Source organism: Nanorana parkeri, unplaced genomic scaffold (genome assembly GCF_000935625.1).
Source record: "Nanorana parkeri isolate BGI_ZX_2015 unplaced genomic scaffold, ASM93562v1 scaffold772, whole genome shotgun sequence".
NCBI lineage: Eukaryota > Metazoa > Chordata > Amphibia > Anura > Dicroglossidae > Nanorana > Nanorana parkeri.
In genome coordinates this window covers 171,307-191,932 of record NW_017307040.1, presented here as the reverse complement: position 1 = coordinate 191,932, position 20,626 = coordinate 171,307, and the positions used below count along the sequence as shown (strand labels likewise).

At 45.0% G+C, this 20,626-nt stretch overlaps 1 protein-coding gene across 3 annotated transcripts in view; it reads right to left on the bottom strand.

The window, feature by feature from the left end:
- Window positions 1-20,626, bottom strand: part of CACNA1H (calcium voltage-gated channel subunit alpha1 H) — a 196,511-nt gene that overhangs the window by 136,557 nt on the left and 39,328 nt on the right. For all 3 annotated transcript variants that reach the window (XM_018564684.1, XM_018564686.1, XM_018564685.1), the window contains exon 5: window positions 3,985-4,258. In XM_018564684.1, the coding sequence (XP_018420186.1) occupies window positions 3,985-4,258 (274 nt within the window). The remainder of the gene's footprint in view (window positions 1-3,984; window positions 4,259-20,626) is intronic.

Here is a 20,626-nt window from a genome sequence, read left to right as displayed (position 1 = left end):
AACTGCAGTAGAGGAAAAGCCGGTCACCTGACCTGTAGTGCCAGGGCAGGGCTATGCTAGAGCTGCGTAAAGCTCAGGACTGGATGGACAGAAATACAAATCCTTTTGACAGGTAAAACAGCTCCCGTATATGTATTTTGTTTGTGTATTTAGCTGTTTGCCTGGAGTTCGGATTTAAAGTAGATCCAAACCCAATCACTTAAATCTCAACATGTTATATTAAATCTTTTTTTATGCTGTAGCTTTTATCAAAATGATCCGGGTGATCCTCCCATATAGCTGAGACACTTCCTGTTATGGGGTGACAACTGTATGCGTTGTCACCCTGTCACATGCTCTACTGACGGAGACTCTAAGTGGCCATGCTGTCACATGTTGCCTTTCATTGTCATTATTAAGGTGCCGGTACAGAGCAATGATGGGCAGCTGATGAAGGAGCGACCACATGTGGACAAGAAGTGTGTGAAAGAGGCCAGAGGAGATCAGCAAAAACCAACCAATAAAAAAATAATTGCCTATTAAAGATAAAACAAAAAGTAATAATCATTTTCTTGAACTGTCTCACACAGTATTTATTTCTCCACCACTAGATGTCCTCAGCCTTCTGAGCTGAGTGATGGTCGGCACCATTCAACTTTTACTGAGCTCAGCCTGTGATTGGACAGTGAAGGAGAAGCCGTATACAGCCATGTGACTCATCTGTTTGTCACTCTGCTTTCTTCTCCTATCTGCATGCTCTTTGTCAGCACATGAACTGATTGGATCCATGTGCTGACACTCACTCTCCCTGTCTTATCACTGCAGTATATGGCCTGCAAGAGCTTAATACCAAGTCAAATGCAGTTACTTACACTGCTTGCATTTCAAACAAACCTACGTTTAATGAAGACACCTGAATTAGTTTGTGTCTTTTATATCTACTCGAGCTCAGCTTTATTGTTTAAAGGAGAACTATGAGGTGAGTGATTTTCACTCATCCTCATAGTTCGAGCCGACGTGTGACAATGAAACTGTCACAGGTCGGCTCAATAGATCGGGAAGAGAGCAAACACATACCGTCGCTCGCTCACTTCTTGATCATCTCCCTACAGAGAGCCGTGACTGACATTCATGGCTCCCTGCGGGGATTCCCCCTCCCTCCCCGAACCTCCAGCGCTGAGTGGCGGAACGGACGAGGCAAGGGGCGGGCACAGCTGGCTCTGCCTCTAGATAGGCAGAGCCAACTGTCACTCACGCAGCTGGGTGGATCTCGACAGTAATGTCAGGATCCGTCCTGGCTGTGGCGGTCTCAGTATACCGGGAGCTGTAGCTCGCTATATACTGAGCTTTGGGTCACGGGAGGATGCTAGTATATGTCCTCCCGTGACCCTTAGGAGAACTATGGGGAAAAACACTTACCCCATATTTCTCCTTTAAGGATATGGTTTAAGGATAAGGATAACGTTTATAATTTCCCTTTCCTCGTCCTTTTCCCCACCCTATTAACGTGCTAATTACATTGATAAATAAAACCTTTACCTTATGTTAGTTCCAGTGATGACATCACTGGGCCTCTGTGCAATGCAGGCAGATCATGGCTGGTGGGAGGGGCTGGCAGGGCGCTGTACATAGCTTCCTGAAAACATCACAGCACCTTACCTTAGTACTCCTCTCAGGCCCCATTCACACCTAGATGGATGCGTTTCAGCGCGGTTTCCGCACCATTTTAAAAACGGCAGATTTTGAACGTTTTTAATCGCGTTTCAGCAGTGAAACGCAATAAAAAAGACCAAAAACACGCCAATCAGCGCGTTTCCATTGAAATCTATGCGCTGAAAAAAATAGCTCAGGGAGCATTTTGGGGGGCAGGCGGTCCGGATCTCGTGGAGCCGCGCGATTGCAGGAATGGTCCCCATAGGAATGTATAGTGTTGTTCATGTCGGCGGTTCAGCGCGGACAAATCTACGCGACGGAACCGCCCTTTTGTGAACGGGGCCTCAAGAGCCCCCCTAGTCCCCCAAGCACTGGGCTGGCTCTTGGGAGGAGTTATGCAAATATCACAATGCTGGGTAGATGTAAGTCTGGAGGAGCGGGCGTTCCATTTGCATGCAGACCACCCTAGTTACATATTTACATATGAATAAGCCGAGACTCATTGTTCCGTGAGTTGCTAGAGTGTTCAGGTTTTGCTGAAAGAAAAGGTGGCAACCCTAGTCCGGAGTTCAGACTAAAGTATATCTAAAGCCAAGATAGTTTTTATAAGATAGAGGAGAGGATCTTCGACTTTTCGTTGTGTAGAATAGTAGAACTTTCCATTGTTGTTTGCGTTCATCAATGGAGAGACTTCTCTGCCTTTCCTTCCCAGGTCAACTGGAAAGGAGTCCTAGGGAAGACTCTCCAATGAGGCCACAGACAGAGGCTCCAACCCTCACCTCTATGTCATAAAAAAAACTTTGACTGAAGTTCCACTTTAATGATCACTCTCATCACTTTATTCTCTGCAAGTTCCACACCGGGGCGGCTAATCGGCATTCTCCAGAAGGAAGAAGAACATGTCCTCTTACCAGTGATTGAGTTATGGAACTGGAGAGACAGTCACAATGAAGTTACATAATAGGATTAGGAGTAATAAAATAAGGCAGCCTGAAGTCGAACGTGAAAGCCGGATATAAAACGTGTTAGTGATGAGCAGAATACGATTAGGTGAAAACCTGAGGGGAATGTAAGTAGGTACGCGGCAAGTTAAGGTACCTGACCCGACAACAGGGAGACGGCTCTACTGATGCCAGACTGACTATTCAACTTACAGATTCCCCATCCCGCTCCAAAGTTCCTGCAATGGAAACATTTCCTGCACCAAAAGTACTAATATGTAATTAAAAAAAACTTCACTTTTCCTAAAGCCGCCCTAAATTGTCAGGTCATTTATGAAGACCCATCAACGTTTTCTTGGGTGGTCCAACTCCAGACCAAACCTAGAGCTGCACATTGTCCAGCAAAACTCCATTCATCCTGCGAAACTCTGTGAATGTTTGTTCTGTGCAAACTGAGCCAAAAACGAATGTTCTCAGCATATTTTCTTTTCAGGTTGAATGTAATATCAGGAAAATAACACATTATGGCCTCTAGATGGAGCTGAGGAACATAGGAAATAAATACTTCTCTTCTAGGCTCCTCTGTTCTCTCTAGTGGCCATAATGAGGTATTTTCCTGATATTACATTAGCACAACTTATTTAATTATGTATTTATTTATTTATTATCAGTATTTATATATTTCTGTGTGAACTGAGCCAAGGACAAACGTTCTCAGCATATTTTCTTTTCAGGTTGAATGTAATATCAGGAAAATACCAGATTATGGCCTCTAGATGGAGCTGAGGAGCATAGGAAATAAATTATCTTCTATGCTCCATCTAGTGGCCATAATTATGTATTTTCCTGTTATTACATTGGCACAACTTATTTATTTATTATCAGTATTTATACAGCGCCACCAATTTACGCCGCCCTTTACATAGTGCACAATTACATCAGTCCCTGCCCTCATGGTGCTTACAATCGAAGGTCCCTCTCTCACACACATACAGGGCCAATTTAGACAGGAGGCAATTAACCTTCCAACACGTCTTTGGAGTGTGGAATTAAACTGGAGTACCCGGAGGAAACCCACGCAAGCACAGGGAGAACATGCAAACTCCATGTAGATAGTGTATTGGCTGGGATTTGAATCGGGAGTTGGACTTTAACAGAACATGTCAGAGGTCTGCGACCAGTGCAGGTTGATGGCTCCATTCATGCAAAGCCAACATTTAGTTAAACAAATCCTTCATCTTGCAGAAAATGTTCTTTTAGATACACTGAAGTCCAAATGTTCAAACCACAACTGCCAGCCTGCTCTGTGGCAAGGTGCTACAGAACCAACCAGCAGACCAACAAATTCCACCAATAGAAAACTTAAAATGTACAGATCTCATGGAACTGATCACACATTAGGTTGTCTCACCTGAAAAATGGCTATCCAGGCATAGCCAATGTTATCAAAATTAATGGCCCCTTTGTGTGGATTCAGGTCTCCGGGTTGGCATATATTGTAGTACTGATTCAGGTCACAGTTGTTCCTGTTCCCGAGCTCTGGGAAGTTGAAGTTGCAGTCGATTTTAGAAGGGATGTCCTGACACCTCAGCATGCCGTTGTCACTGTGCTTCGAGCAGATGTAAGGGTTCTCCTCTGTGTCATCCACCTGGTAGTAGGGCTTCAGAGAGGTGAGGTTGTAACTACTGTAGAAAGAGAGAGTAAAGAGCGTGAACTCAGGTGCCTACTAGACTGCACGGTCATATATAGATGCAGTGGACATTGTGGTGGTGGTAACTATGGTGTGTGCTCAATTCTATTGCTATTAAAAAGCTAACCTTCAAAGAAAAGAATAAATATGTGTCCCTCTGCCCTTCTTTGCTCTTAGGAGAGCTGAGCTTGCTGAGGAATCCTCAGCATCTGACATATTTCCATGGTGTACAACATGCCTGGTCCCCCACTGAGCACAGTGGTATGATCCACCAGCCTCTACGTCACCACAACGTCCTGTAGTGTTATAGAGGCCAGTGGATAGAACCACAGCAAGCACAGGAGCACAGTGGTATGATCCACCAGCCCTTACGTAACCACAGCATCCTGTAGTGTTATAGAGGCCATCTCCAGGTGCCTACTAGACATAGTCATATACTGTATAAATACAATGGACATTGTTGTGATAGTAACTATGGTGTGTAAGCAATTCTATTGCTATTAGAAAAAGGAAAAGAAAGCCCACCTTTAAAGAAAAGAATAAATATGTTTCCCACTGCCAGATCTGCCGTTCTTTGCTCTTAGAAGAGCTGAGTTTGCTGAAGAATCCTCAGCATGTTACATACCTCCAAGGTGTGCAACATGCCTGGTCCCCCACTGAGCACTATGGTATGATCCACCAGCCTCTACGTCACCACAACGTCTTGTAGTGTTATAGAGGCCAGTGGATAGAACCACAGCATGCAAGATGAGGGGAACCAGACATCTGACACTCCTGGAAGTGTTGGATACTTAGCTCATTAAGGAGCAAAAAACAGCACAGTGGGCCAGGGAACACATCAATAGGAAATATTTTCTTTGCAAGAAGGCCTTTTTAAAAAAAACAGCAGTAGAGATACTTTAAATTACATTTTTACAGTCCATAAGGGCAAAATAAAGCAGAGAGCTGCCATTGGTACCACCCCTAGTCACAGTATCTGGAAACCATACATGTAAATATGATTGCTATGCGTTTGCTTTAATGGTCTGGCCTGTGCAGCCTGATCACATGATCACAGATCCGGTACTATGTTGTGCTGCCCACCAAATTTCAGGCAGGACTAAATCACATGGTCTGTGGTGGCAACACTGTTGTTGTGACATAAGAGGAAGAACTCCATTATGCATGTGTTTTAAAAATCTGTACCACTGTAAAGCCTTGAGATGACCACTAAGTAGACATGTGAGATTCGTTTCGTTCCGAATCAAAATTCTGACAAATTTTCCGAAATTTGGACACATCAGAATTTCCGAATCCCATTGCATCCGAATGTGTCCAAATCCGAATTTCATTAAAAAACGAAGCTGAATCGACATGTGACTTTTCTGACCAATCAGATATGTTTTTCGGTTTAATGCATCCGAATGGGTCTGAACATGAATTTTCCTTACGGCTCCCATGTTGCCATAACGAAAATTTTACCTGTTCAGTATATACATATTATACTAAAGCTGAGGCTCCCAGACCCGAATGGCATTCGGTATCTCCCGATTGCAATTCGGAAATATGGATCCCGAATGCCATTCAGGTCTGGGAGCTTCAGCTTTCGTATTAATATCTGTACATGGTTTTCTGTGGTATTCGCAACGAATATTCATAAATTCATCCGAAAATTCGTCAGAACCTGAAACCCGGACCAAATTGAATTTCGGATCCGAATCTCGAAATAACGAAATATCCGAACTGAATCAAACCAAATTTTTCCGCAGCTTACATGTCTACCACTAAGTAACAACTTTTCTAAATTGCCAGTGCAAATACCTAGCAGGCAACTCAAGATGCCCCCCGCCCCATCACCTTCCTTCCTGCGTTACTGACCATTCAGGACACCCATCATAGTATCCAGCATTTGGGGGAACCATCAATCCATAGCTAAGCTGAGCTGACATTCAGGCATCCTCAGCTGTGGCAGTTTACAGATTTTTATGTCACTACAGGTGCAATGTAAGAACCAGCATTGCCTTCAATCTAAGGGAATCACTATAGACACAGTAGACCATGTGACTGCTATAGGGTCCTAGAGGAACTGGGGGCCCAGAGATGTTTGGCCATACAGTGATTTACACAGGTAGCAGTACTATTTGGCAAATGCAGTTTACATACAGACAGAAATACAAATGCTTTACCGGTGCCCCGGAAAGCAGGAGAATTCCAACAGGTGGTCTGGTCCTTCCCTCCTTTGTCCAAAATAAAAAGAAACATTTTTGGCCCAATAGACGTGTCGAAGATTCGGGCAATGCCTGCTGAATCGGCCAAAATTGGAGCCGTGGGTGGCTCTGAAATCATCACTCAGCTTAACAAACGTTGATTTAAAAATCCTATCAGACTAAGTCACTGTTGGCAGCGCCGCCTGGTGTGGGAGGTGGCGCGGCTCGGCGGCTACCTGAACACAATAGCCGGCAGGGGAGCCTGCTGTTAGCCTGGATGGGGGAATCAAGTGATTTTCTTAAATCCTTATGATGTTTCTTTCCCGCGTTTATAGCAGTTCCACACTGGGTATGCAGTCAATTAACAAGATGTTTTATTTCCATTGTGTGTAAAGCAATGCCACATGTACTTCAGTCCCAGCTGGAAGCGAGAAAAGGTCCCGCTTGCCCCCCCCCCCCTCCCCATTCCGGAGAACTAAACCAAGGCTTATTACTAAGATAAAATGCATTTTATTACATTTCACAAGAAGGACATTGTCATCTTTAAAAACAATTCCAGAGAGTAATGAAAGCCATTATTATACCGCTAATGCGTTCCAGGAAATGCTAAACGCGTCAGCTGTGCTAAAGTGAGAAAGTCCTCTCGATGCACTTTGTCAATGCATAATGCACCGCAACCCGGTTCCAGAGGGTTCCTTGCATGTGCAGTGGCAGGGCCGACTTCCTGTATCTGCTGTGTTACTTCCTCTCTGTCTGCAGGATGTGTCACTAATCCGATTCAAGCTTCCAAGGTGGGTGAGAACCTGACTGGTCAGACAGCTTTACTGACATTGCACTGACACACTGACTTCACATTGCAACAAAACACAGAGCAGGCGCCACCTCCTAGTGCAGTATGTTTATTGTCTATAGATGGAATAAGGGTAAAAAGGTTCTACTCAATAACAAAGTCCGATGGTCCAAGAGCGCTGTATAGTGGTAGGTGCACCACAACATGGGGGGAGTGCTAACATATTTCGGGTTAACCAACCTGTTCATCAGAGCCAGACCTTCACCTCTATATGCCACAATTACAAATACACTGAGTGGCCAGATTATTATGACCACCCCATCAGTACTTCGTTGGGCCGCCTCGTGACTCCACGAGATGAAAGGTGATGAGAGGAATCTGACACTGCACTGTTGGCCTTCTGTGGTCTTGTACCAGTCTTGCCACTCTCCGTTCTGCCCTAACATTGACTAGTCGCTGACGGCCACAATTCGTACATTCAGACCCAGATTTTCGGCTGACAGTCCAGTCTTTAAACACTTTAACAACAGCTGCTCTTGAACATTTAACGAATTGCTGATACTCGCTCCATGGCTCCGAGCGCCAACAATCATCCCACGTTCACAGGCTGTTACATCGCGTTGTTTCCCCGTATCTTCAGAAAAAAATCCCTTCTACTGTCGTGGTAAACAACCTGCTTCCCTATTTATAATGGTCTGGCCCTCTAGCAACTTCAGCGCCAAATTATAGCTAATTAGCCTACAAACGTCAGGTGGTCATAATAATCTGGCCACTCAGTGTATATAGAACCTACATTCAAAAGGCGGGCCGAAGCTTCATCACCCCTCCTGTTCAAACCCCGAAAGCTGTAACGACCATAAACATGGATTGCAAACCATACCTTGCAAGTTGAAATAGTAGCCGAATGGTGCTTGTCCCCTGGCTCCATAGTCAGGGGTGAGGCATCCAGGGGCATGGCGGCAGAAACGAAACCAAAAACACATTCCTTTTGCTAAAATTCCAATTCTTCATTCACAACTTGTAACTATTCTTGTTAAAACATTTGTAAGGAACTAAGTTACAAATTAACCCATAGGTCCTGATGAAGAGGGATATGTTGACCCATGAAATGTGTTGGCTAATCTATTTTATGGACCTTTACAAATAAAATACCATACTGGACTTTACTATCAGCAGTGGCACCCTCATTTGTTCTACATTCTGAATCAGCCAGCAAGCAGCCAGTGGAGGGTGTTTTTAGGAATACCTTTCTTGCATTGCAAACAGGCAAGTGAGGGAGTTCCCAGGGTTAGGGTTGGTGGGTGTAGGTGGTTTTCCTTGTATGAATGTTGAGGCCCTGTGTCTATGGTATGTTTAGGCCAAATACTAATAGATTACATCTGCCCTGTTTTGTTCATGTTAAAAAAAGGGTAACTGCAAAGGGCGGAGCCAAGTACAGAGATCTTAACCCTAGAATCCCCAAGAGATATATAAAGATGGTGGATCATTCAGAATAAAGTGTTCCAGTTAAAGCTGATCTCTGAGTAAAATTCAAAATGCTCAATGCTTCTTTAATGGAATTCATTCTGCCTCCATACTGCAAGGGTTATGTGCTTGTTTTGGTGTAGGGAAGATATACTCACCAGATCCTTGGTCCGGCTGCAGCGATGGCTCAACTCTCTCCCCCTCCCTCTATGTCTCTCGGTGTCCTAGTGTCTAATGGACCTGCATTACATGTGATGACGCCACGGAACCTTAGACCACTGGAGCCCGGGGGGAGAAGAGGCTGTAGGGACCGGTCTAGCAGCTAGGCGGGATCAAGTATCAGGTGGGTATATTTTCTTGACTGATGGATTCGTCAATTACGTCCCTCTGTTAAAAACCCCAAATAAACACACAGACTGCGCGATGTGGATTTAAATGGCCACAGCAGCCCTTTTATTAACCAAACCAATGTTAACAATAACCAAAGTAATAAACCAAATAATATACAAATAAATAATCTTACCGACTGTTTGATCTGAGAAGGGGTCTTTGTGTACCCAACAGCCCAAATAAGGCCTCTCCTAAAAAATTGCTCCCATGTCCCCAACCGCACCCCAACCGGCTCAAGGACAGCTACTGCTCCCAAGTTCCAAGGGGCCAAGCTCCCCTTCAGACCCCCCAAAGCCCCCCTGATCCGCCAAGCTGTTGTGACATAAAAAAGGACCTTGCAACCATCAGAAACCACAAAATTAAGGAAGGGCGGTTGGGACAACCTGCTTCCTCCGTCGACTTTCTAGAAAGAACGCCCCTCAGCCCCTGCAGTTCCAACCCATGCAGCTCCTCCCGGATACCTGACCTCAACGACCAATCAGGTATGATCAGCTAATTCCCATTTTATTTTAACCCCTTCTCCCGGGACTATTCCTTCCTCCAATCATACAGCCTCTTCGCCCAGTCTCTCTGGGTCTGTCTTTATTTACATCCCTGGACCAAAATGAGCACTTAACCCTGTGCACAGTGGGGGGTAGCCCCACTGTAAGGGTTCATTTGAAAAGAATCCTGGAGTTCCTCTTTAAGGAGCAGTTTTACTTAACTTCTCTCTCGCTCTTGCAAGTTTCCTCCTCTCCATGTGACCGGTTTTCCAAAGCTGCTTCTATTCAGGACACTGACAGGTCAAAAGGACTCTGCCGCCATCACATGCAGTGCAGGACCAGCGGTTCTGCATTGTAAGTTATAATGATGAGTGCCTGTTCAAAACCAGGAACGTTGGAGGAAGAAGAGAGCGCCGGGTGACGGAGGGTCGAGGGATAAGGTGGTCCATTTTGAAAAATTACCCTTAAGTTAAGGTTCTCATTTAAGTTTCTTGTGTATCACCGATCCCCGGGGCAGCGCAGGACACACTTTCAGCGGGATACTATCCCTCTATGTATATGCAACTTCAAGGTGGAACAGATAAGGGCAGTGAGCCCATAAATAAGTATTTCAGACAGAAGAATTTGCTCTTTGGGCTTATGTGTGCCAAATAGGCTTCCTTCCATCCCAATCCATCAGAGATGTTCCCAGTAAATATACGATATCCTGATCCTCTGGCAGGACGCAGGGAGAGGTGAAGTTACTCTACAGAGGTGTGCCCTAATAAGGCAAAAAGACTCTTGTTTTTCTTTGGAAAAGAGGCCGTAAAGGACATTCAGTTTGGAAGGAAAACTATGCTTTTAGTTGTTTTTTTAAAAAGACATGATGGATCAGAGCCCGGGGAACACTGAAGAGGACAACAGATACTATTCCTGGCCACCCAAGGTGCTCTGTGGCCCCGTTTAACCCTTTGCAGTGTGGAACTGCTTCTGCCTACATGGTATAGATTACTGCCTAGTACAACCTCTCTGCAATCAAGGCTTAGCATAACACAGGCACTGCGAGCTGGCGTGGGTCCCCATCCATCTGCATTGTTTGAAAATTGGTTTTAAATATACAGGAGCAATAAATGTCAAAATGATGTAAATGACCATTACAGCGAGTGCCATTGAACTGAATTAGGTATGCCCGTGAAAGCAAGAAAAGCTTCCCTTAAGTATGTGCCATTTAAAGAGAGGAAAAAAAGTGTAATCCCATTTGTTATGGACATTGATATATAATGATTCATTCTACATAGACAGATGCACTATATGGTTGAATGCTTTTGGACACCTGATCATCACACATAAACTATATGGGCAACCCTCCAATTGTGCACTTCCAACCTTGTGGCCAAAGTTTGGGGAAGGTCCTTTTCTGTTCCAATATAACTGCCCCCCATGTGCATAAAGCCAGCTTCTGTGGACTAAAAGCTTATATACATACACTATATGGACAAAGGTATGTGGGCAATTCTCCTATAGAGCACTTCCAACCATTTGGCCAAGGCCAAGTTTGGGGAAGGCCCTTTTCTGTTCCAGCATGACTGCCCCCCTGTGCTCAAAGCCAACTTCCGTGGACTAAAAGCTTATATACATACACTATATAGACAAAGGTATGTGGGCATTTCTCCTATAGAGCACTCCCAACCTTTTGGCAAAGGCCAAGTTTCTGTTCCTGCATGACGGTCCCCTTGTGCACAAAGCCAGCTTCCATGGACCAAAAGCTCATATACATACATTACACTCTATGGCCAAAAATTTGTGGATACACCTTAAAATAACTGAATTAATGTACACAAAGCCAACTCCACAAAGACATGGTTTGATGGGCTTGGTGTGGAGGAACTTGATTAGCCTCCACAGAGCCTTGACCTGAACTCTACCACTGGGATGAACTAGAACACTGATTACGAGGCAGGTCTTCTCGTCCAACACCAGTGCCTGAGCTCACAAGTTTCCACAGACACACTCGAAAATTTTATGTAGAGCCTTCCTAGGAGAGTGGAGGCTTTAAGAGGTGCCAGCCTTACATAAGGTACATGGCTATGGAATGGTATGTCCAACCAGCTCATATACAGGTGAAACTCGAATAATTAGAATATCGTGCAAAAGTAATTGCAGTAAGTGCTGCAAAAGGGGCCCAAACCAAGTACTGAGTACATATGCATGCTTGTACTTTTCAGAGGTCCGATATTGTTCTATGTACAATCCTTGTTTTATTGATTGCATGTAATAATCTACTTTTTTGAGGTTGTGGATTTGGGGTTCTTGGGGTTTTCATGAGCTGTAAGCCATAATCATCACAATTATGACAAATCACGGCTTGAATTATCTTGCTTTGCATGTAATGAGTCTCTCTCATATATTAGTTTCACCTTTTAAGTTGCATTAGTGAAATAAATGAACTTTGCACGATATTCTAATTATTCGAGTTTCACCTGTACTGTAGGTGTGATGGTAAGGTGCCCACAAGGAGAGAGAGAGAGAGAGAGAGAGAGCGAGAGAGAGAGAGAGAGAGAGAGAGAAAGAGAGATAGAGAGAGAAAGAGAGAGCGAGAGAGCGAGAGAGCGAGAGAGAGAGAGTATACCAGGCAGATACAGATAAATAGATAGATAGATCTACAGGTCTACAACCTGGTTAACTGGACTCATTACTTTAGAACTGTCTACCTGCAAAGATCCCAAGCTTGACCCCAAGATCCTTCCAGAAGTGCTTATGGATGCATTGAAATCCTTGAACTAAAACAGGACCCTAATAAGGCTGTAATAATGTGTTATGGAGTCCCATGGCAAGACCGTTAAGGGCTCCCCATTTCTCTAACTCATGAAGTGATACAGAATACTCATTTTACAGCAATCATATGGAGATTCCCAATCTTTCTACATACATATATTATTTTATTCAAACATATTTGCCCAATGCTGATGGCACCTGCACCAATCACTACATAGTCAGGTTGAACTCGATGGACATGTGTCTTTTTTCAACCTGACTATGTAACCATGTAGCTCTGGGCCCCATAGCAGACGCATGGTCCCCATTGTCTATTGTTAAGTCCTGGCTTGGAAACGCATCACAGACTTCTTCTCTCCCCGCCTGTGTTTGACAAAGAAATCTTCCGCAAGGTAAACAACTTTTTTTTTTGCTTTTCTGGCTCCTTTATCAATCATAGAAAAAAAAATGTTTGCAATGAATCCTGTGTGCGGTATATGGGGGGAAAAAGTAACCAAAACATTTCCTGCGTCTATTTCTGCTTACATAGTCCTCTGACAAGCCCATTCATGCTCCATGGGAAATGATCCCACCACCTCATCAGCATGCCTCTTAGTACAATACAAAACAATCCGTGAGGTTGTTATTGAGGGAATAACCCCCCGCGGATCATGATTATGAAGCTCTGTGCGTACTGAGATTAGTTATTAGTTATAATTACGAATTGTTTACGGGAATCTTCTACTCTGGAGTGCCAACTTTTTCTGTAACTTAAAACAAGCAATATAATAAAGTGTATATACAACCAAAATCTCGTTTTCTGCAAGTTTGCCATCAAGCCGCTTTTCTGTTTTTTTGTCAATCTGTTTCTTACCTGGAGATCGTGCCAGTAACAGCACTTCCTGTTGGAGGGTGACAACGCTAAGCCATCTAGCAATTAGGAGCAGCGCTGTCAGCCTGCAATGTGCACTCCTTTAGCTGGTTGTTGGACTGACAGTCTGATGAAGCTGATAGGCAAGCCGACAAACTGCAGGAGCCGAAGCATCAGGCTGACAACGCTGCTGCTAAACGCAAGTTGTCAGCTTATTACAGGAAGTGCCATTTCTGGTAGGATCTCCAGGTGAGAACCTTTGCAACAGATAAAGAAACATTGTTTGCTTAAAGTGCAACTGAATCCAAGAAGCACTTAGATGGTTCAATTATTGGGCTCCATTCATTTGGTATGGCTCGCCAACATACCTTTCCGGGACACCTAACCCTTTTTTTTTGTTAATACAGAGGAAGTTCACATCTGTGCATTGTGGTGCTCTGCGTTGAAAAAAAAGGGTCAGGCGAGATTTTTTAGCGTATTCAGTCTACGTTCACACCCAGGCGATTGAGCTGGTGAGCTGTTTTCGCGTGTTTTCGTTTGCGCAACTGTGCTTTGAAAACCGTGCAGTTTTTAATGCATAGAGATGTCTATGGGACCCAAACTGCGCGACAACTGTCCAAAAATAGCTCCTGCACCTTTTTGAGGGACTGGCGATTTCATCTGCGCGACAAACCGCAAAGGTGTGAACAGAATCCATTGACTTCAATACGATATGGGCAGGGGAAAAAATGTGTTTAGGACGAAACAAATGAAAACTAAAAACGTTTTCATTCGTTTCGTCCAAGGAAACTCATTTTAATGCTGTTTCAGATACGGAGGCAACGTGCCCCCGAAACCGCACAATAAACTGCAGAACGAGTGGTGGCCATGTTGGCCGCCGGCGCATTCTGCAAATGCGCGCTGCCATGTTGGAGTGTATCTTGGTATACACCAAGATGGCAGCGCCTGCAAAATATACCTAAAAATGGAGGAGCACATGTGCAGAATGAGCCGTGGCCGCCGCTCGCCGCTCCAAGATGGCGGCGGGCATGCGCAGAAAGCGCCGCGTTCTGTAGACAAATTTATGTATGCCCCAATACAGTTTTCGTATAAATTCGGGCATATAATAAATTTTTTATTTTGGATGCGGACGTACTGCCAAATTAACTGAATTTCGTTGATTTGCAGGTTCGTCCCAATTCAAATGCACATGCCTAGTGCTTTGCACGATATTGTGCGACTCAATCCACGCGTTAAATCACCTAGGTGTGCCTTCAAGGAGAACTATGGGGTTAAGGCTTTTCCCCATAGTTCTCCTTAGGGTAACGGGAGGACAGAAACTAGCGTCCTCCCGTCACCCTAGGCTCAGTATACCGCGAGCTACAGCTGAGACGCCGCAGTATACCGCGAGCTGCTGCCCGCGGTATACTGAGACGCCGCAGCTGAAGCGGATCCCGACAATTATGACTGTACCCGCCCCCTCCCCCGTCCGTTCCGCCAGTCAGCGCTGGTGGATGAGAGCGGGGAATCCAGCCCCTCCCCTGTCACGGCAGAGAGCCGTGACAGGATCGAGAGGTGAGCGAGCGCCGGTATGTGTTCGCTCACCTCCCGATCTACTAAGCCGACCTGTGACAGTCTCATTGTCACAGGTCGGCTAGAACTATGAGGTGAGTGAAAAGCACTCACCTCATAGTTCTCCTTTAAATGCACTGAAAGAACCTTTCAAAATGACTGGGCTGCCTTAAAGCAGCCTGCCTTAGCACCAGATAGTACACCAGATTGAGTAAACACACATGCATGAACTTAATGGACTTGTAACTTCAACCTCACCTACTCTGTAACTATGTAACTATTAGTGCAACACACGGTGTCCATTTATAAACATTCAGCAGAGCCATTCGCTATGCAAATCTATGTCAATGTTCGTTGAGTGCGAATGAAGTCAAAAACGAACGCCCTCAGTATATTATCCTTTCAGGTTGAATGTAATATCAGTAAAATACCACATTATAGCCACTAGATGGAGCTGAGGAGCATAGATTTAAAAAAATTGTTATTTCCTATGCTCCTCACCTCCATCTAGTGACCATAATGTGCTGTTTTCTGAGTATTACATTCGACCTGAAAAGAAAATATACTAAGAACTTTTGTTTTTGCCTCTATTCACACAGAACAAACATTCACAGAGATTCAGAGTGCAAATGGCTCTGTGAATTGTTTATACATAGATCCCATAGTCTAAATGGGGACGTGAAACACTCAGCAGCAGGTTGACCGAGAGCCTCATTATTTGGCTTCACAGTCACCAAGGTGGGAGAAGGAACCAAAAAGATGGCCGGGTACTTTTCCTATCACTCTCTCTCAGTACAGGTTTTCCTTTAAAATGATGAAGACTAAAAATACTATTAACTGAAAACGTATGAGCAGCAGAACGCACAATGGACTAGGCTTAAACCAGGATTAAGACAGCAATCTGCTTTACATTTTTATTCTCCTTTGATAGTACTTTTCGGGTAAATTAATAATAATACAAATAAAAAAAGAACAGCCTTGGGAATTTTTGAAGAGCATCTGTCAAGAAGGCAGAAGGAGGAAGCAGTTTTTCCCTTCCTATTCGCAGGAATGTCTCCAAAATAGGGGATATCTCTCGTGTTTACATTGAGGAAAAGCATAGTAACAGCCGGTGTTTATCACAGTTGTGTTTACGAAACGCCAATCTCCATCCTCGCGGGTTTAAAGGGAACGCGCTAATTCACTTTCTTTTATTCCTCGTGCATTATGAAATCGGTCTTCTTGGCGTTCAGACCTCCCCCACTCCCACCCCTGGTGGCTTTCTATACAAATCCAGTCCATGCCAAGGACACGAGGCGGAGGTTGCTTTGAAGTAGAACTTAAAGGGTTATTAAACCCTCCGGTGTTTTTGCATATATCTATGGCTAGCAAGCAGTAGATATATGCAAAAAGTGTAAACAAAACGCCTTGAAAAGGGTTAAAGGAGAACTATGAGGTGAGTGATTTTCACTCAGCCTCATAATCTGAGCCGACCTGTGACAATGAAACTGTTACACGTCAGCTCAATAAAATCGGGAAGTGAGCGAACACATACCGTTGCTTGCTCACTTCTTGATCTATCCCTGCAGAGAGCCGTGACTGTCACTCACGGCTCCCTGCAGGGATTCCCCCCTCCCCTGTCCGATCCTCCAGCGCTGACTGGCGGAACAGACGGGGGAGGGGGCGGGCACAGCTGGCTCTGCCTCTGGATAGGCAGAGCCAGCTTTCAATCCCGCAGCTGGGTGGATCCAGACAGTATTGTCGGGATCCGTCCCGGCTGCGGCGTCTCAGTATACCGCGAGCTATAGCTTTGGGTCACGGGAGAATGCTAGTTTGTGTCCTCCCGTGACCCTTAGGAGAACTATGGGGAAAAGCCCTGACCCCATAGTTCTCCTTTAATACTTACCTGTGTCTTCCCTGCACGCTCCCGTCCGGAAATGTGAAAATTCTCGGGCGGCCGCAAAGCATCTTGGGGCGGGCGCATGCGCAGTTCACATTTTTGGCCGGGACATGTACCAGAGTTCCAGGAAGTAATGGGAGATATATTAATCTGCCCTTAGTAAAAATGGCCACTTTGAGAAGAATGGGGAAGAAAAGAAAAATAAGGTATGCAATGGACATAAAGCCGGTGTTCTAACGAAAGTTCCAACTTGTCGAGCTCTCCAACTGGTGACGTCACATCCGTTGACTGCCAGTAGGAGATCTACAGCAGATGGTGCTAGTGCGCCTGCCCAGGAAATCCTTGTCGAACTGCCTAACTATCGCCACAGCGCTGCGCGGTTATCCACTTCTATAACTTACTACAGTTATATTTGTCCTAGGTTATAGAAGCCGATGAGCCGATAGCGGCGCAGGCACAGTGGCTATTGCCTCATCGGATCCTATAACCTAGTCAAAGGTTATATTATGTGACAGCGCCTGCGCGGCCACATGACCACAACCTACAACCACATTTGCCACTGCACCTGCGCAGCTATCGGCTTCTATAACCTACTACAGTTACATTTGTCCTAAAAGATGTCTTGGTTGTCATTTCGAAGATAAGGGTAAAGTTCCTCTTTAAGCCAAAACGTTTTATTTAGTTTTGGATAGAGTAAAGGAGGGTTATAACCCCCGTCAGCTTTTTTTTGTCATCTCTTGATTTCCAGTGAGAGGAATTCCCTCCAAAGTGAGGGAAATCCCTGGTAGTCACCAGAACTAGTGTTCCCATTGGGATTCTCATCTACTCCTGTTCTGGTGACAACCCAAAATTTGGGATATCTTTTACTTTCAGTGATAACTCTTTGTGGGATCAATAATATTAAACTGGATTTAACGCAGTTGGTGCTCCCTGGACCTTATCAGTCCACTGACGGATTTGTCTTGCTGCTTGCAGTTGCTCTAAGCACGTGGCTGGGTCTAGTCCTGGTTGCCATGTATTGCCGTAGGACAGATAAATGTATGCGCAGTAACAATGGCCTGGGAAGATTTATTAGGACAGGCTGCTGTTTGTGTGGGAGGCCAGCAGGTCTGCAGAGCCATTGCCTGTCTCAATTATCTCCAGGAAGCCTGCCTTCCATTTATACATTTTAACCCCTAAAGCTGAAATCCAGGTCACAGAAATATTGTCTAAATCATCAGTAGGCAACCTCGGCACTGCAGCTGTAGTGCAACTACAAGTCCCATTATGCTTCTGCGAGTAATGTCTATGGCTGTCAGAGTCTTGCAATGCCTTATTGGACTTGTTCCACAACAGCTGGAGTGCCGAGGTTGCCCACCCCTGGTCTAAATACAAGAGTCCTGTGTATTCTTCCTGGAATCTTGGTGAGCTTTGTGTATTTCTTCCAGATCTGTGCAGTAATCCCGTGTGAGACTTGGAGATTCCTGCTCTCTCCTTGTGCAGGGTGACTGGTCTTGTCTCCACCCCTACCTGTAATAAAGACCGCTCACTGCTGATCTCTCTGCTTGTGCAAGGTGACTGGTCTTGTCTTCGCCCCCTCCTGTAGTTGTCTTTAGGCAGGCAGTCTGTAGTGGGTGGAGCTGCTTGGCCCCTCCCACAGCTCTGGATCTACAGTGGTCTGGCTCTTCAGTAGCCTGGATCTTCATTGGTCTGGATCTTTAGCAATCCCCCCCCCCCCCCTTAATCAGCTTAGTGGGACAAAAGTTACAGCAGAGTGAGTGTTGTCACCCTGGGACAGGATATGTGTTACTGGCAGGATCACCAGGTGAAAATAAAGAAAATGAAAATAAAGAATTGAATGCAGCCACCCCATCTAATACAGTAAGTGGTAAGCTGCAATATATTACATTCTTGTTCTGATGTTTAGATAAGCATTATATTTTTTAGTAGGAGTTCAGCTTTAAATGGGTTGTGATGGGGTAACTGCTGAATTTTAACTTGTGACTTTGTCAGTGCCAGTATACTGCCAGAAGAGATCAGGGAGCATACAGGAACCCTAAACAAACAGAAAAGCAGTTCAACTTTGCCTTTCAATGCAGCGTGTAATAGATTTAAGATCAAGGTATGAGCACAGAATGAACAAGCTGCAGGTAATGACCCCAGATCAGCTTACTGCTGCCACTGACTCACTTTCCCCCATAAAAAGCAATGACCTCCAGCAACCTCTCCTTATCTCCTGGTCCTCCTGATGCAATTCAAACAGGATGTGAATAACTGACCTGTAATGTGGCCATTAAGCAGATGTGTCTGATTATAACTCTACATTGCCGTGATTGTAATATTTCCCTGTTAGGGGGGGGGGACCGGGCGCCGAGTTTCTGCCAGCGTTGCCATCTAGACTGTGTGGTCCTCCCCTTTGTGCTGACAATACAGAGCGCTCCAGCCAGGGGTAAGGAGGGCTACGCTTCACTGGCGCAAATTAGGAATACATCTTACAGTTCAATACAACACATAGCGGGGGTGGCCGACTTTGGGCTTTCAGAGATCCGACAAGCATCCAAAATATCCCACCGCAAAAAAAAAGGAATTCTCGAAGGAACCTGAAGGCGCTCTCTTTATTTGTCAAGCTTTCCAGTAAGTTTACAATGGGAATTACTTTTTACAACATTATTGATGTGCCACAAAATCAAACTTTATTCAACCACAGCAAGTGGGGCTCGTACCGCGTAAAAGAGATACATGCAGCATTTGTACAAAGTGCACACCGCCACACATGTACAACGTGGACAGGACACATACTGTAGGGAACCATTGTTTTTCCATCTGCCCTCATGCATTGATCTTCGTCAATCAATGCAGCTCAACGGACATGGTGCGAATGAGCCCTAAAACCCTGCAAAGTTTTGACTGGCACAGGAAAATCCAGGGGCCATCATGAAGGAAAGGCCACAAGGACTGCACCCAGGACCAGCAAACAAGAATCCTGTCTCTGCTTATTGTCTGTCAAAATGAGAAAAGCCGAACAAAAAACAAAAAAAGAAAAAGATGACATATAATGGAAACAAAATCATTTCAAAGGAAAAGCTTTCAAAGTAAATTACAGGCCAGGTAAAAGTGCCCTTAGCACGGCTGAGCAGGGAGATTCAACGGGCTCCTGTGTTCAAAAGGCACCAGAAAGAAAGATGGATGTGATTACAAGCTTGGCTTTAACCCATGAAGTGCCCTTTGGTAACAACAGAGCTTGTGGTTTGGGCCAGCTTTTCTCAACCAGCGTGTCTTGGCACCCTGGCGTGCCTTCTAGCTTCTGCAGGGGTGCCTCAAAATTTTCACCCAACATCATGCCTTTAATGATGCTAAATCATGGAGGGTGGGTTCCAGAGATGGATTCATTGCGTGGGGTTCCCCCATACAATCCATACCAGAATCATGGAGGGTGGGTTCCAGAGATGGATTCATTGCGTGGGGTTCCCCCATACAATCCATACCAGAATCATGGAGGGTGGGTTCCAGAGATGGATTCATTGCGTGGGGTTCCCCCATACAATCCATACCAGACCCTTGTCCCTCTCTGGGACAAGGGTCTGGTATGGATTTTGGTGGGGCCACACATCACTTTTTACATTCTTTTCTATTACATTTTGGACTGGGATACCTTGAGATTTTGCATATTTTTCAAGGGTGCCATGGTTGAAAAAAAAGATTGAGAAAAGCTGGTTTAGACCACAGGAGAACGGCAGAAGGTTGATAAAGGGGCTGCATGACTTGGGCGTTGAGCTTAGAACTGAAAGGTTTGGTGCATTGCATTAGGGATAGGTGAGGACTGATTGGGTGAGATAGGTTCAGGCAAGGGATGGAGATGTAGGTAAAGATCACAGAGTGTGGCTACAGGAAAGTTCTAAAAAGTGTGGCTCCAAGATGAGATTCTGACCAAGAGGTCCCTTTGAACTAAATCAAAGGTGGCAAGTTAGAAGTTATAACAGCCCAAATCAGAGCAGCAGATCCAGCTTATTTTTTTTAGCATTTTGGGGGCTTCCAATG